The sequence below is a fragment of the Nuphar pumila genome, chromosome 10 (assembly GCF_984573655.1).
Source record: "Nuphar pumila chromosome 10, dmNupPumi1.hap1.1, whole genome shotgun sequence".
Lineage (NCBI taxonomy): Eukaryota > Viridiplantae > Streptophyta > Magnoliopsida > Nymphaeales > Nymphaeaceae > Nuphar > Nuphar pumila.
The window spans coordinates 116,357,987-116,375,586 of NC_143258.1; the positions used below are offsets into that span (position 1 = coordinate 116,357,987).

General features: G+C 39.5%; 1 protein-coding gene across 3 annotated transcripts; it reads right to left on the minus strand.

Moving 5' to 3' along the window:
• Positions 1-237: 237 nt before the first annotated feature.
• Positions 238-16,005, minus strand: LOC149828027 (cellulose synthase A catalytic subunit 3 [UDP-forming]-like). 3 transcript variants are annotated; one of them, XR_016435012.1, is made up of 16 exons: positions 15,838-16,005; positions 14,373-14,982; positions 13,707-13,902; positions 13,342-13,562; positions 13,148-13,259; positions 12,811-13,012; positions 11,800-12,066; positions 11,377-11,722; positions 11,146-11,283; positions 10,813-10,938; positions 10,253-10,465; positions 9,896-10,160; positions 9,605-9,807; positions 8,515-8,865; positions 7,444-8,128; positions 238-323 (listed from the first exon to the last, which is right to left on the minus strand). XR_016435012.1 is itself a non-coding variant. In XM_090019812.1 (15 exons), exons 2-15 carry the CDS (start codon positions 14,451-14,453, stop codon positions 7,544-7,546), a joined length of 3,306 nt encoding a protein of 1,101 aa, XP_089875938.1. In that variant the 5' UTR covers positions 14,454-14,982; positions 15,838-16,005; the 3' UTR covers positions 7,305-7,543. The 3 variants fall into 3 exon arrangements, 2 of the variants coding, with proteins under 2 accessions (XP_089875938.1, XP_089875939.1); XM_090019812.1 differs by lacking the exon at positions 238-323 and having other exon boundaries at positions 7,305-8,128; XM_090019813.1 differs by lacking the exons at positions 238-323; positions 13,707-13,902; positions 14,373-14,982; positions 15,838-16,005 and having other exon boundaries at positions 7,305-8,128; positions 12,811-13,034; positions 13,342-13,677.
• Positions 16,006-17,600: the final 1,595 nt, after the last annotated feature.

The window sequence follows — 17,600 nt, forward strand, 5'->3', positions numbered from 1 at the left end:
TGAAAATGCAATTTTTTTTTTAAACCATTGCGAAAATCTTCCCAGAAACCCGAGGCCTTTACAGTTTCACTCTCAATTGGATAAAACAACCAACCACAATAGAGCTTACATTTATCATCTCAAATCATAGCATATCATTATTTATTAATCATGAAAGAAAGAGTATATAACATTAATTGCAAAGAACATATCAGAGTTATTTTAATGACGTAAAAGTAAATAAAGAAAAAGACTGAGTCACGTTGTCCTTCTATGAACTGTCCAGCAAAAACGTGACATCCGTAACTCTACCAGAAGCTAGTCGCTTCACTGATCTCCTATGGCTGCAAAAAATCACAAGTAGAGGGTGTCAGAAATTTAAAGAAGTCTATGTATGAATCTCTCTAATGAAATAAATAAGCATAAAGAATATAGATAAGATTTCATATAATAGCTTAGAGGAATACAATTTTGATATTTGCATAATTCAATTTAGCATTCATGCAACAAAGAGCATTTATTAAGCATGAAAGGGTCTCGAATCAATACTCCACATACCCAAAAGAGCATAACAGCACTATTGCTATGTTGTAACATAGATGCAACAGTCAAATACCCACAGACAATTCAACGGGATATAAGAAATCAAGAACCACAAGAAATCAGGTTACCGCCCCTTACCACCTATCACAATTCTTGATAAAACTTCACTAAAATCAATGGAAACCCTAAGAAAACTATACCAGCATGCTTCTTAGACAAAAACGACACCAGATATGCCAAACCCAAACATCAAAGCATATTGATAAGCTCTACATAATCAAAATCTTCAAATCTGACCTCTAGACTGTCGATATCCAAAAATGCTTACAAAATCATATAAAATCACCTCAGATGAAGCCAATTCTTGATTTTAAAATCTTCTAAATTTGAGATTTAGTGCACCCCAACAGGACTCAACCGACCCTAGTTCAGTTGGAGCCCAACAACATTGAATTAGGGCTTTTTCTTTTCTTTTCTTTTCTTTTTTAACAAACGTGACCCAGCCGACCCGATCGGTTGGGTCTAGCCTGCAGCCAAACCACCCAAACATGTAGTTACAGATTCTTTCTTTCTTTTAAAAAGAAAGATGAAAAAAATACCGAAAACCAGTCATGGGGATGATCCATGGGTCATCCTCCATGCATCGTGGAGGAATCCACCATGAAAAATGTTTTTCCCATAGATTCCATACAAACAACAACAACTACGCATTCATCCCAAAACAATTGGGATCGGCGATATGAACCAACAAAGAAAATCATTTTGGGTCTTCCACACGAATCCTTCTCCTCCAATCATTTTTATCCAATGCCATGTCCTCGGTGAGGTTCAAAGCATTCATATCCTTTCCTATCGTCTCCATCCAAGTCTTCCTAGGCCTAGACCTCTTTTAACTAATATATTTTTCCATTTCTCCATCCTTCTAACTGGAGCATCATTAGACCTTCGTCGAATATGTCCAAACCACCGTAAATGATTCTCTCTCATCTTATTTTCAATGGGTGCAACACCTACCTTCTTACGTATCTCCTTGTTTTGAATCTTATCTTTTATTGTATTTTCACACATCCATCAAAGCATACGCATCTCAGCTACACTCATTTTTTTAATATGATGTCTCTTGACAGCCCAACATTCCGTACCATATAGTAAAGTGGGCCTAATAGTCGTCCTATAAAACTTTCTCTTCAACCGCAATGGCATTCTACGATCGCACAACACTCCAGATGCACTTTTTCATTTCATCCACCCAACCTTTATCCTATGATTTACATCTTCATCAATTTCTCCATACTTCTGAATGATAGATCCCAAATATTTGAAACAATCATCCACCGGTATTTCTTGCTCACCAAGCTTCACTACACTCCCATCACTACTTCGTTGCTTACTAAACTGACATTCCATATATTTTGTCTTACTCTTACTCAACTTAAAACCTCTTGCTTCTGATGTCTGTCTCCATAATTCTAACTTAGCATTAACCCCAGCTCTAGACTCATCAATCAAAACAATATCATCAGCAAACAACATACACCACGACACATTTTCTTGAATTGATCTCGTAAGCTCATCCATCACTATAGCAAATAGGAAAGGGCTTAAAGCAGATCCTTGATGTAACCGAACCGTTATAGGAAAATTGGTTGTCACCCCTCCACAAGTGCGGGCATTGGTTACTGCTCCTTCATACATATCCTTAATTATACTAATGTACTTGAGAGAAACATCTTTTTTCATCATTGTCCACCAGAGAACGTCCCTAAGTACTCTATCGTATGCCTTCTCCAAATCAATAAAAACCATATGCAAATCTTTGTTCCTCTCTCTATTTCTCTCAATAAGTTGTCTAAGAAGATGTATAGCTTTCACAGTTGATCTTTCAGGCATAAAACCAAATTGATTCTACGATATCATGGCAACCTTCCTCAACCTAGACTCAATCACCCTCTCCCAAAGTTTTATAGTATGACTTATGAGTTTTATACCACGATAGTTTGTGCAATCTTATATATCACCTTTATTCTTATATACAAGAACCAACGTACTCTTCCTCCACTCATTAGGCATCTTATTTGTCCGTCAAATCTTGTTAAAAAGATTTGTCAATCATTCTAAATCTTTCTCTCCCAAGCATTTCCAAGCCTCGATAGGTATACCATTTGGGCCAACTTCCCTTCTTGATTTCATTTTCTTCAAAGCCTCTGCAATTTCTTTCTTTTGAATCTTGCGCATGAAATCACGATTCATCTCATGAAAAGGAATGGACAAGTCTTCAAGATCTTGAGCATGACTTCCATTAAATAGCTTATCAAAATAATTTTTTCATCTCTCCTTAATCTCCTCATCTTTGACTAAAACCCTTTGTGTTTCATCTTTGATACATCTAATCATACCCAAATCCCTTGATTTCCTATCTCTCATCTTTGCAAGCCTATAGATATCCTTTTCGCCCTCTTTGGTATCCAACTTATCATAAACTTTCTTATATACATTATCCCTTGTGTTTCGAACTACTTTTTTAGCTTCCTTCTTTGCTATCATATACTTCTCCAAATTCTCATTATCACGACTCTTACTTAGATTTCTATAACACTTTCTTTTAACCTTAATAGCTAATTTGACATCCTCGTTCCACCATGATGTATCCTTACCTAGCAGTGCACCGCCTTTAGACTCACCCAATACCTCCTTAGCCACCTTTCTCATGCCACACACTATCTTATTCCACATTGATTATGAATCCTCCTCGAGACACCAATCAACTTCTTTAACTACCTACTCTACAAACATTCCTTGTTTAGCTCCTTTCAGTGCCCACCACTTAATTCTAGGATCTATCATATGTCTATCCCTTTTGCGGCATTGTCTAATTCTAAGATCTAAAATTAAGAGTCTATGTTGTGTAGCTACACTTTCTCCCGATATAACCTTACAATCGATGCAACAACCCCTATCTCTCTTTCTAAGTAGGAAAAAATCTATCTGACTCGTATTAACCCCACTTTTAAATGTTACAAGGTGAGACTCCCTCTTCCTAAACCAAGTGTTTGCTAAGATCATATCATAGGACAAACCAAAATCTAAAATTCATTCTCCACTTCCGTTTCTTTCTCCTATACCATAGCCTCCATGGATACTCTCAAATCCATTCCTACTAATGCCTACATGTCCATTAAGGTCACCGCCGATGAAAAACTTTTCTCCATAAGATATCCCTTATACTACTCCATCTAAATCTTCCCAAAATTGACGCTTAATGGAATCATCTAAACCTACTTGAGGTGCATAAACACTAATAATATTTATAATATCCGCACCTAATACTAATTTAATAAGTAAAATCCTATCACCCTTCCTACGGACCTCAACTACATTATCTATAAACTCACGACTCATAACAATCTCTACTTCATTCCTATTTCTATTTATTCTTGTATACCAAATCTTATATCCTCAAGGTTCTATCACTTTTACCTTTTCACCTACCCATTTGGTCTCTTGTAGACATAAAATATCAATCTTTCTCCTACACATAACATCTACTAACTCTACCAACTTACCAGTTAAAAACCCTATGTTCCAAGTGGCTAACCTAATTTTATGGTCTTGGACTAACTTCTTTACCCCCACTCGTCCAACAAAGTGAGGAAACCCTTGCCTATTTGACACCACACCCGGGCACCGGTGTGACGCGTCGCTTTCGGGCGATGACCTAGCAACCCTTGCCCATTTATCACTGCCTCAGGGCCTATAGAGTACAGCGCGTCGCTTAGTAGGGAACGCCCCAACGAAATTTTCATATTGGTTGATATTCATAGGGTATGACTAAGTTTTTATGTTGGATGTCACTGGCCTACCGCAACCCTCCTCCTTTATCCAGGCTTGGAACCGGCGGTGTATAACTAAACAGTTATACACAGGCGGAGTGTTCGATTTCCCATAGATTCCATCCAAAAAAATATATAAAATTGAACCAGTGTTTGATTTCTCATCTATTTTCAAAAGAGGAGACCCGTACCTCAAACTGGCACTTAGGAGTTGTTGCCGTTGCGAGAAGGGGATTTTGTCAGCCATCGATCCTCTACAGTGAAGGGGCGATCAAGAGTGTACGAAGGTCATTGGCTGCTAATAGGAGGGTTTGAGGGAGGTGTCACCGACGCTCGGAGGTCACCGATGATCGGTGGTCACCGGGAAGCGAGGCAGTGGATAGGGAGCCGCAAGAGGAGGTCGGGTGTCAGGCGAGGTCGCTGACGGCTAGAAGGTCATCGACAGCTAGCCGAGAGAACACGGGGGGGAGAGGGAGAAAGACAGGGAGATAGAGAGAGTAGGTGGAAGAGAGGAAAGCGAGAAGAAGAGGAGAGAGAGAGGGATAGAGAATGCGAGAGGAAGAGAGGAGAGTGGGAGGAAGGGGTTCGGGGGACCCCCTTTTGTAGGAGGGTGCCCGAAAAGGGAGGAGTCTCCTCCCGGCGGCTACGCACGCCCTCCTCATCCCCAACTCCATAGCCTCCCCTAACGGGTTTTATCGGGGTAGCACAGCGTTACGCTGTGTTTTTAAAAAAAAAAAGAGAACCCCCCCCCCCCCTTTTTTTTACAGAGCATGGCCCGTATCTGGACCCGAGACCCGGGATCCAAACGCGATATGGATCCGCAGCACCCCTTTGCGGTGTAGATCGGGCCCCGTTTACCACAATACTAATTGGTGATCGGGCCCCGTTGATGTTGAGGGTTATTGAAGGATGGATTCAAGTTACCAGAGGGACCCCTGCCTTGACCATGACCTGAGTTCCAACGCCCCCTATAGGAGTCATGATCGCGACCTCTTCCCCGAGAGACCGTAAAAGCAGTTTGGGAAGATTCTTGATTTTCTGATTGCTTAGGATGAAGCATAATAACTCTCCTTTTTTTATTAACCGAAAGATCATACTGGTCAGCAAACGAGTGACAGGTGGCTCCAGTGGTGATGGAGGTAACAAAGCTTTCATACTCGATGGGGAGTCTGTTGAGAGTGATTTGCACAAAGTCAATGTTGTCAACGGGACTATTTACAGCAGTAAGGAAATCAGCCAAAAACTTTCAACATGTACATGCTTTTTTTTCTTAATGAAGGTAAGATCCTTCTTCAGAAGCATGATTCTCAGCAGTGATTGATATCCATGAGATTTTTCTAGCACGACCCAGGCTTCTCGTGCAGTCTTAGTTCTCATGATTTGGCTAAATACAGACTCAAAAATTGTAGCCTTGATCCAACTTAAGGTAAGTTGATCGGACTTGCGCCAAACATAGAACTCAAGATTTGCCTCTTGTTTTTCGCTTTCTGAGAGGATGAACTTAGGGGGGTTAAGAAGAAGAGTCATCTACAAATCTGAAAATATCTTGACTCAAGCTGAGATCGCAAGAGAAAATAGTTTTCTTTGTTCAACTTGATTGATACCAGACTTGCTACGACATTCCACTAGGTTGCGGGAATGTTAAAAGTCATTGAAGCGCTCGAATGAGCTTGAAGATCTAATACCATGAAAAGATTACGATAGTGATGATAATGGATAAGACTCACTCAATAACGATAATAGAGAAACCTGCTTTTTACTCACTCAACTTTTCGTGAGTGCAGGGTTCTATTATATATATTCAGTTTTACAAAGATTACGCACGCAATCCTCAAATGTCGACATTTAAGGGATAACACTATATCACAATAGAATATCGACATTTGAGGAATCGGTTGCACCATTTTAGGAACGGCAGTTGTACTTGATGAGTTGGCCTTCAATAGAGGAAAATGTTGCTACATTTATGGAATCTCCAGCTGCATTGAACGATACCGTGTCATCATGGAGGATCTTCATGTGTCATTATCGGTTGAGGGTTGGTCTATATGATGCCTCAAGAAGAAAATATGCTCGAGTTATAGAAGTCTGGTGGCTGTCCAAAACACTTGTGACTTGCTACTAGGAAGAAACCCAACATACATGGTGTGCGAACAATGGTCATCTCTCACCAGTCAAGTTTCAGGCCGTTGGCCACTCCTAGTCACAATGGGTTAAGATTGTGTACACAAAGCAATTGTTCGATCTCTTGTGTAAGACAAGTGGTCTAGTATGTTTGAACTGGTTATATGCTAATAGGTGGCATCGACCTCCTGATGGATGGATGAAGCTCTCAGTGTTTAGTTGGTTTTATCGGGTATGGTGTGTGGCATATGCTATGAGGAATTGTGATGAAATCTTTGTTAAAGCAGGATGGATAGTTCATAAAGTTGCCATATCCATCAAGGAGTGGTTCTGGTGGAGGGGTGGAACCAATATGGTGCAGTCTCCATATTCTTTTGGATGTTAATGTAGATAAGCTGATAGCAGTGTTCTAGAAGAGACATTTTTAGCATCACCAATAAGGTTGCAGATGTGTGGACTACGCGGCTGAAGCAGGGGGGCAGCCCCCCCCCCCCCCCCCCCCCCCCCCACACACACACACACACACACACAAGAACTTAAAAAGTTATATTTTTGGGTCCCCTCCAAAAAAAAAATTGATATTTTCAGAAGATAGAGGCGTCCAGTGAGTTGCTTATTTCATTTACCTTCATTTCCTAAATGTAGTTTTCTAAAAAAAAATTGTCTAATTTTATTTTTCTTCTTCATTGTTGCCTTATCCATGTACGGTGTATCATGTTGTATTTGAGTTTGAGAAGAGGGTAAGCATGAACAGATAAGACTCATCATGACTTCTGTGAAAGCTGCTATGATATGCAGTGATCTCATAACATTTTTCAGGTTTAACAATTTCATGAAAAGTTTTATCTTTTTTGTGTTGTTAAACTTCTTAAGGATATAAAAAATATACATTTATATACAAATACATAAATTAACTAGTGTTGGCCCACAGACAAAATGAAGTGGTTCACTGCTTAAAAGTACATACCTTAGTCATTGCTGAGTGAGTACATCCTTTTCTAGACTACTAAGGATCGGAACCTTCTCATCATCCTTTCAAATTCCCGGTCTAGTTATCATTCTTCAACCTAGCAATTTATTCCACATTGGCGTGTGTTTGGTCCAGTCACCCTCGTTGTGAATGGATCAATCCGGACCCACAACAAGGAGAAAATAGAAGCAAGGAGGACAGACCAGACAACAACAACGGTTGGAGTTCGGTTCTGACGCCCCATCAAACCCTTGAGGAAGGGATAGAGGTGAACGATCACCCAGAATGCAAAGAAAAGCTTTCCAAAGAGTGGACCCCATGACTGGTATCCACTGTTGATCGCATATGATATGCCAGCAACAACACCAACCAGGTTGATTATGAGAAGGGTGGTTGGAGGAATCAGAAGAGTTGTCCATTTGAACATGTAAAGCTCAGTAAAATCACCTTCCTCATCTGAAGCCTTTGAAGTAACAGTGAAGTTGGTGTCTATTCCAGCAAGGACCTTCAGCAGCCCCTGGAACACAGCAAAGAGGTGGGCTGACACACCCCCAATAACCCAGAACTGCTCATTTCTCCACCATTCGTCAATCCCTACACCACTCCACCGCATTTCCAATATTCCAGTGGCAAAGATAGAAAGGAAGAGGGCGATGAACCAAATACTTGCAAAATTGCTGATCTGCAGAAAAAAAGAAGGAAAAGACATGATTATTTTGATTGCAAAATGCCTTCGAGCTCAAGCATCACCCTGCTGTTCTCCCAAGTCACAACTAATTGATGTAGGATATTGATGCATCAGTTTCGGTTGAACAAACAACACTGCCTCAATAACTGAATTGTCCTCAAATTTAACATCCAATCATTGAAAAAGATAAGTTTATCAAATTCAAGAGCCACGTGATATGCTTTAGAATTCTCAAACTTGTGGCATACTCGGTCTGTAGTAATGTTCGCTGCTTTACTATTTCAAATTTCTAACACATTTTTTATTGTAAAGGCACATATGCACACAAAAAAGTGCTGAAGAGTGAACTTTGTCCTTCAACTAGAAAAGGGGGGTCATACCTGAGGAATAATGAACTTTCCTGTGAGCAGACACACTGCTGGTAATGTACAATAAGCAAGAAGAGGAATGGCGGTGACAGGGTAGATTGTAGTGTTGATATATGCAAATCTCTCCAGCCATTTTAGTCTTCCTCCATATCCATACCATATAGGGCAGTGCCGACTAAAAAGAATTTCCACTGAACCCAAAGCCCATCGCAGCACTTGGTTCAGACGATCTGAAAGGTTAATCGGAGCAGAACCCTTGAAAGCTGGACGGTGAGGCATGCAGTATATTGACTTCCAACCACGAGCATGCATCTTGAATCCTGTAAGGATATCTTCAGTTACTGAGCCGTATATCCATCCAATCTGTCAAATCATCATGTTCCATGAGTGGTGGTTACATGAAACAAGGCAGCAAAGGATTCATCTGGAAAATCTAATACTTCGCCAAGTTGAAGACAGCAAAGGACTTCTTACAATTGACTTGATATAATATAAACGTATAGAGTTTCAGAATCAAAGAGTTTAGTTCGTCTACAGAGATTATGATTTTTTTGCTACGTTTCACAATTTCCTGAATACATGAGGCAATTACACAAGAATTAACGACACCCTTGAAAAAGAAAAAGGAAAATCGAGTTTTTTTCACACTTAATTAAAACCAGTATCACCCACATGTATTGAGAATCTTAGATCCAATCTCATAGCACGTTTATATGAAATAAAAGCTTTGCGAGGAATGAGTGCTCTGGTGAACTTCATAGCACGTTTATTTAGCTTCTACGTGAAAGAAATCCAATCTCAAAACAACACTTCATCTAAATAACAGAATGATTGAGTGGATCTCCTGAAAATGAAGGAGATCATGAATGTGCATAAGAAACTTCAAACAAAATATTCATGTACCATGAACTAAATAACAGAATGACCGAGTGGTGGATCTTCTGAAAATCAAGATCATGAACGTGCATACGAAACTTCAAACAAACATTCATGTACCACTCAGTCTACAAAAGAAAACTCAGTAAAAATGTTATGCAGGAGAAAATATCAATTTACAAAAGAAACCATCGGAAGTACAAGAGTGCAAACTTTATCCAATTACCTCACTTCCCCATTCTGTCTTGTCCTCATAGCCGCAGCTTATAACATGAATAGCTTCCTTGAGAAGAGACTCAGGAGTTGCAGACTGTGGCACACCCCCATTTTCCATTAATGTGGATGCAACAAAGACAGTCGACTGGCCAAACCTTTTCTCCAAGCTCATCTGGGACATGAGTAGCGTCTTCTCATCATCAAACCCAGCACCTTTGAAACAAAGAAAGTGGCAAAAGTCAGAATAAAGGAAAAGATAGAGGTTCGGAAACCTCATCTAAAACAAAAATGACTACCACACCTTCAACCCCTTCTTCTATATCTTCAAGATTGAAGATAGGCACTGTTGAATCAACATGCTTGTTTGATTTCTTTTTGTCAGAATGTTTTTTACTTGATTTTGACACCTTTTTCCGTGATCCACCACACAATTTTGACAGAAAGTTTGGCTTTTTGTGCTTCTGCTTCAGGGGAGGCTTGTAACCATACAAAGCGGTTCTGTTGAAAACACATCCAGTACCGACGTAAACAGGACCTTGAATACCATCCAAACCTCTCAAGTTGATCTAGAACATAAAAGAATGGCATCAGAACCTCTAAATGTGGGGAATGAAACAAAGCCAAACAAAGGACTAAGGAAATGATAGCTACGGCTCACATCAAAGAACACAGTGTTGCGATTTGCATATCGATCATGCTTATCGATACCATCAAACCTCTGTGGGAACTGCACGTAGCAAACTGATTTTCCAAGGTTTGGATCCATCAAGAAACACATAGCTTCACGCAAAGCCATGCTATTGTTTATGTAGTGATCACAGTCAAGATTCAGAAGGTAGGATCCATTGGTAAGAACAGCTGACACTCGGACCTGCAATCAAAGGAGTGTCTTCAGAACTATAACAACAATGACAGATTTGACACAGCTAGTTATTAGACTATTAGTATCATAGTAACAAATATCAGCAATGTTTGGAAAATATCATGATTTTATCATGATATCTTCAAAACTCAATATCATAATTTGTTGCAATATTATTTCATATTAACGTAGTTTTATATTTTAATGTCCCTTATTCTATTTTTATATATTTTAAAATTTTAAATATACCAGTATTTTCCCAAGAAAATTATTTTTTTTAATATCACGAGAATATCCCTTTGCCCAGAAAATCCTAAAACCGAGATTTGTGACCATGTTTAATATCAAGTACTTACAAGAGCATTCATAGCACCAGCCTTTTTGTGGTGTTGGAATCCTGGTCGCTTCTCACGAGAGACATATACTAGCCGTGGAAGCTCATTACCTTCGCTGTCAAGTCCTCCACTATGGCCCAAGAAAACCTACATGGAATTCAATGAAACCAACTAATGTAGAGGAAAACATGTGAAACTGTTATCCTATTGAAGTATAACTCTTAAATATAAGAAAAGGAAAACAATATTCGAGAAAAATGGGTTTAATCTCCAGTAACAAAATAATCACTTTCACTTTTGAGATTAATAAAATCATCCGAACAAAGTGCAAAACTCAAGATCAATTAGTAATACCTGAATCATTCCTGGATGATCTCTGGTGTTATTTCCAGGCCATGGGGTGCCATCTTGCATGATCCACCCCTCATCAGGAACTTTCTGTGCTTTAGCTACTAAAGCATTGACACGAACTTTAAATTCTTCATATTCTCTCTGTTTAAAATAATATAAAAGAAACAAATAAATAAGCTGACCATAAAATCAGGTATGAAGGTGCATGACAAGCATAAAATCATGAAAATTTACCTTCATGGCCCTACGATCCTTGACAAATGAAGTTTGAACTTTGTCCTTCAGGTAGTCTATCTTCTGGGCAAAATACCATTCCGGGGCACGAGGTTCAATGCTGTACTTCTTGCAAAAAGGAACCCATTTTCTAGCAAATTCTGAAGTTTCAGAAAGAGCTTCAAATGTCAACATAGCAGCTCCATCATCAGAGACATAACATGAGACCTTGTCAACAGGATAGTCCACTGCAAGAATTGACAGCACAGTATTGGCTGTAACAAGTGGGGGTTCCTTTAGAGGGTCGACTGTACTCACAAAAATGTCAACGGCAGCCAATTGAGAAGGCTCTCCTTCTCGATCATACCTGCAGCTCACAATTATTTCTCGACATTGGAAATGACTCAAGCATTGGTTTGAAGTGGATAAGGAGCGAGGTCTCACCTAAGTGCAAGCCGGTCAAGATAAGTCTCACGGTTTACAGGAAACCATTTTGGAAACTGATCCAGAATCCAGGATATTGCAAACCATATCTCACATATGACAGATACCAGCCACAATGGATAGGCATTTCTCACAGGGTTTGTTATTCGGTAATGCAAGAAAAAACAAAGGATGACAAGCCGAAGAGCAATAACCATCCTGTAAGGATTTATCCTAGAAGAAGGAAGAGGAACCTTCCTTGAAAGCGGTTGACGGGCTTCATCATTCCTATGTTGGAAAAAGGAAAACCATCAAAAAATTCTCTCATGAACAAAGTAAATAAAAATCATACACAAGCATCACTAGAAGTTCTACCAACACAACTTTATGATAATCCAAAGAACTAATAATCTACACCCAGCAAACAATGGCAATCAGACTTACAAGAACCTGTGGATCGATGATGTAAATTTTGATATCCAAGCTTTGTTAATTATAGCACTTCATCATATGGATGTGGGAAGTATGTCTTTTGAGCTACAATTCCTCTTAAACTGAATTATTTCATGCTCATGCAAATGATCCACATGCAGAAAGAGGAACTTGAAAAAGAAATTGCATAACACAGCACGATTTATATCTAGCACTTTCATACATATACATACTCATTCTGATGCCAGATCAAAACTAACTTAAACTTCTTGAGCGCGAGGCAACACAGGTCAATGGAGTCATACAGGTAGCGTAGAGCACCTAGACCAAATCTATTTGATCTCACAAGTGTCATAGTCAAATCCACTTCATTCTTAAAAGGTGTGCTCAACTGATGGGGCTGATGGTAGCTATACATTAGGATTGTTAACTGAGGACAGTAACACATCTACATCCAGTTGGCCAGGTTCTGCATCACTTAATAAATAAATAAAAACATGATCAACTAACGAACTCTTTAACACTTTTTATATTCACACATAAGGCCAGAAGCAGAATCACAGATGCCAAGCATGCAATAATTTCTAGGAACAAACTTACAGTAGAGGATCATCCATGTTCACATCAGTACAAGCATCAATATCTCCTCCCTTTCCTTCAGAAGCAGCAATTGTTCCATTGGTCATATGCATAACATTCTTATCCTGCTTCATTTTCCAACTGTCAACCCTTTCTTTCCATGCAACATTACCAAACCCTTGTGAACCAGATTCTCTTGCTGGGTCGACTACTCTAATATTTGCTGCAAGATAAAATGCCCTCAACTGTTGCAGTCAAACAACTACGTTGGAATCCCCATTGGCTAAAATAACAAAAGTAGAAATGTAAAACAAGAAAATCTTTCTTTGAAACATTATGCAGCATTTTTCAAACATACCAGGTTGATGGAGATCATAAGAAATTGGATGCACACGCTTTGTTCCACCAGCAGCAGCAGGAGATGGCATGGTATGATGGTCAGGTGATGCTGCAGGCAGTTCCCCAGAGAGCTGTAAATTCTTCCACACATCATTCACCGCAGAAATTCTTCTGGAAGGAAAGAAAGAGTTACAATAAATTAAGAGAACCTACCATCGTGCCATTGGTGAGCAGAGGAATCTGATTTGGAGAGACCTCACGTCTGTCATAAATGGGTGCTCCATCCTCTCCTCGTCCATAGGTCATCTGCCAATTCAGCATTGCCTCCGCAATCTTCTGTTTCCGAATCTGATAACCAGATGGATAGTTAAAGTCACTGGCGACCTCATCAGCATCAGCATCTTCCCCTTCATCACCACGAACCCGAGCACTCCCTGCAAGAAGATCCAGGCAGCATACTTCAGAGATTTTTTAGAAAGAAAGCATCCATTGATTGAAAGAGAAAATATAAGCTCTTAGCAAGAACTTTGTTACTACTCAATCAATTGCTTGAATTGATAAGAGTTACTTTTCTGAACCTTTATGCCTTTTGTATCTGGTCTTGCATTGAGGGCAGGACTGATTTCCGTCTTTCCTCTCATACTCATAGCAAGGCCTACACACGGGGAACGAGCAAACATCACAGGCGACAAAGAGATCGCCGTCTAGGGTCAAACCAATGTCATCACAACAGATTTGGCACACCTGCCCAGTTCGATGTTTCAAATGTTTTGGCTGCATCCAAAGAGGCCACCATATACAAAACACATTAACCAAGGGGTGAAGTAACACTAAAATTGCAATCACAAAAAGTAAAAGAAAAGGCTTCATCAAACGAGCAAAAGGATAGAGAATTATCAAGCATGCCAAATAACTGAAAGATCAAAGATGAAATAGAATATATGACTAAACAAAATCAGGAAGTTTTGGGGAAATTTTCAGACACAGAACCCAAAATGAAAACATATATCTAACACGATAAAGGGAGAAGCAGAAATTGAAAATTCATGCAAAAATTAACCACAGATCTTGATGCCAGATTGTGTGCCATAACTGATGTTAAAAGATCCAATGCCAAGCAATTCTAGAAGATCTAACAGACAGCTTTCATAATCAGAAAAAAGTTAGAATCTCTCAGATCCGAGTGAAAATCACAGGAAAGAGCACAACTACATCAAAGCAGAAGTGAGACGATGAATACCAACCTCAGAGTCCCATCCATGAGAGTCATAATTAGCCTCCTCGCGATTATTCCTGATGATTCCTAGTCCAGTAGCCACATCCATTGGCAATCTTCAATTTGGAAATGTGTTTTGATAATCGCTGCCAAATCTCCACATCAAAAAGCCCACAACGTATCAGCTCCACTTCCACAGACAATTTTTTAATTTCTTACTTCAACATATCTCTTCAAGCACAGTAATGCAGAAAACATCAAGGAGTTTTTCCTTGGAGAAGGCTTCCGGTTCTTCAAAAAACGTAGGCCAACTACAAACACAGGGATCTATCTGCCTCACAGACCCCAGTAGGCAAGTTATTCATAAAATGCAAATCCCGCAACGCTTCACACCCAAATCAGCAGCAGATAACTCAGGTGCTCAAGCAATTGAACTGGAGGGGTTCCAGGGCCACAGCCAATGGTATAATTTCCACAACAATTTATCGTCTCATAGCCACAGCCAGCATTTAGCGAACACGAAGATTTCTTCACTGCAGCATGATTGCTAAGATGAAGAGGATACGAACTGGGTTCACAGTAGAGGCAATCTATTGGAAATGCAGCTGTCTTGATATGCCCAAAAAAGAAAGAGGCTTCTGCAGAGAAGGATGCAAAAAAAAAATCTCAATTATAAAACAGTTGATAACACCAAATAGATTAAGGAACGCACTTTCCACTTGTGGAGCTCAATTTTGCAACAAAAAAGCCCTTCGTTGAAAAACAATACCCTATCGACACGTCCAATATCTGGAATTTCCAACAGTTCACATCCTCTAGGGTTATACTAACGCGTGAGAAGGTCAAAAGAAAGGGAAGATTCTACAGTTAAACAAAGGGGAGAATAAAATAAAGAAAATGACGTAAAAATCGAAATTTTACCAAACGTAGACTTTTATCATATTCTTCTTTCCGTTCCTTACCAAGGGTTAATTCGCATTCCTGGGAATACGAAACACCAGGATTACACGGAAAACCCTAGAGACAGATTATCGGGAACAAACTCTAAGGATTTAGAGCTCTACAGTGCAAAATGCCAAATTTTCGTAGTGAAAGCTGAGAAGAGAAGCAAGATATCGAAATTTCCAAATCTAGAACAGTAGATCTCATGATACACTCGATATCCAACAAAAAAAAAAAACAATAGCATCAGCGTCAAGAAAATTAAAAAAGGCAAAGATCGAGATTTCCACAAATCTAAAACATCAGTTTCCACTAAAATGTGCCGGTTTTGTTAGGGTTTTGACATCAATCTCTAAAAACAAAGGTAAACAGATCCAAAATTTACATATCAAAACTGTTTTCCACCGAGTAAAACGCACCACAGTTAACCCTAAAAGGCGAGATCCACAGATAACGTGAAAAAATGCGACATTTTCCCACATTCGGATGCAATAAAACCGTAGAGAATAACGCAGATGGCGAAAAATCTTGGCTTTTTTTCCCTCACTTACCTGTAGGATCCGGCGCCGATAGACCGAGCTCGGAAAACGGCAGAAATTCACCGCAAGATCGGACGGAGTGCCGAGAGTCTCCGGCGATTCTGGAGAGGAATTTCTAGAATTTTTTATATTAAACAAAATAATAATAATAATAATAATCGGGAATAAAATCTAGGGTTTGGTTTTATTGAGAGAGAGTGGGTGATAAGCTGGCACCCATTATGTAGGCAGGGAGGCTGCCCGAAAATCCGGGCAGGGGAGAGAGAGTCAGGCGGAGATCTCGGTCAACGTCTCGTTTTGACCGTTAGAGTGAAGATCGGAACTCAGCTTCGACTGAGACAAGCAAGGTTGTTGGCGAGGCCTTGAGCATGTTAAGAAGCCAAGTGTAAGCCTCGAGGCGTTTAACCCTAAGCTTCATGATCAAAATAATAAAATATATAATATTAATATATTCCTACAAAAACTGAAAAAAAAAACACACCATTTTATACCTCAGGCTACCGTTAAAATGCATTCAGAAAAAGTGCCTTAACAAAAATAAATAAACAGGTTGTTTAATGTAATAGCCTTGAAATCAAATGGCCTTTTGTAAATAGATGATAAGTTAGGCATAATGTTGTAAATTGCTTGATATCTTCATCATTTTTTACCTGACCAGGACTCTTAAAAAAAGAAAATCTCAAAATCACTGTTGAGGAGGCAGCGCTTCAGGTACTGAGTGTGCGCCTCAGTGCCTTGAGTGTGCGCCTCGCCTGTGAGGCGTATGCTTCAAGTACTGAGGCGTACGCCTCTCACAACACTGGAGACAAGCTTTGATTCAATCGGGTTCGACCAGACAGACCCGAATCTGGTACATTTTGTTATAGAAGTGTAGTCCAATCGGGTTCGGATTATACGGACTTTTGACCCAAATACAACACGGTTTTCTCATATATGGATGCTAAAATAAGTTCAAGATGCATATTCGAACCAGGTTTTGGACTTTTATAATCGGGACCTTTTTCATATCCATAATTAAAGGGGAGGCCCGACCAAGACCTAGACGACTTGAAGCCCGGCCTGAATCTAGTTGAGTTCAGGCTGGGCCTGAGAGTTATTGGGCTCGGTCTAGGTGGGTCGGTTGGGGCCCTTAAAGACTGACCAGTGAACGGTCTTATCAAGCTCGGTCTAGGTGGGTCGGACCCAGCTCATTTACTGGTTATCTAGGTTGAACCCGATTCTTAGCAAGCTCAATTTGCATTTGGCAGCCAAAACCTTGCCCATTTCGAGCTGCGTACCCAGCCCATCGGATACCCAGCCCGTTGCCCACTCTTATCAATCCATGTTCCATTACGTCTAAGTTGATTTATCTAAGCCAAACTATTGTAGTCGGGTAAAAAAGTCTAGTTTTTTGTGTAAATGATTAAAGTTGTAAATCACATTGATTTGTACTTTTAAAGTTACCGCAACAACAATATGTCTTTGTTAGTCTTTGTGAATGAAATTGATTTGTATTTATGAAGTTACCGCGATAATGATATGTCTCTGTTAGTCTTTGTAAACAAAATTGATTTGTATTCACAAACTTTTATCGTGATTTGTACTCATGCACATTACGATTTTCATCCTGTTGTGGCCGTCATAGACATCATTGTGTAGATCACGATAGGACACTACATGGTATAATATCTTACAAATTGATACTAAAAAACACATAATATCTTACAAATCGATATACATATCACATAATATATTACAAATCGATACAAAAATTTGGCATAATAGCTTATAAATCG

What these genes read in the sequence shown, in the direction of transcription:
- LOC149828027 (XM_090019812.1), bottom strand. Translation starts at nt 14,453, where the DNA reads ATGGATGTGGCTACTGGACTAGGAATCATCAGGAATAATCGCGAGGAG. An exon ending in AGGATCGTAGGGCCATGAAG is followed by an intron (nt 11,284 to 11,376) that starts GTAAATTTTCAT and finishes TATTTTAAACAG; the next exon opens with AGAGAATATGAAGAATTTAA. An exon ending in AGACAGAATGGGGAAGTGAG is followed by an intron (nt 8,866 to 9,604) that starts GTAATTGGATAA and finishes ATGATTTGACAG; the next exon opens with ATTGGATGGATATACGGCTC.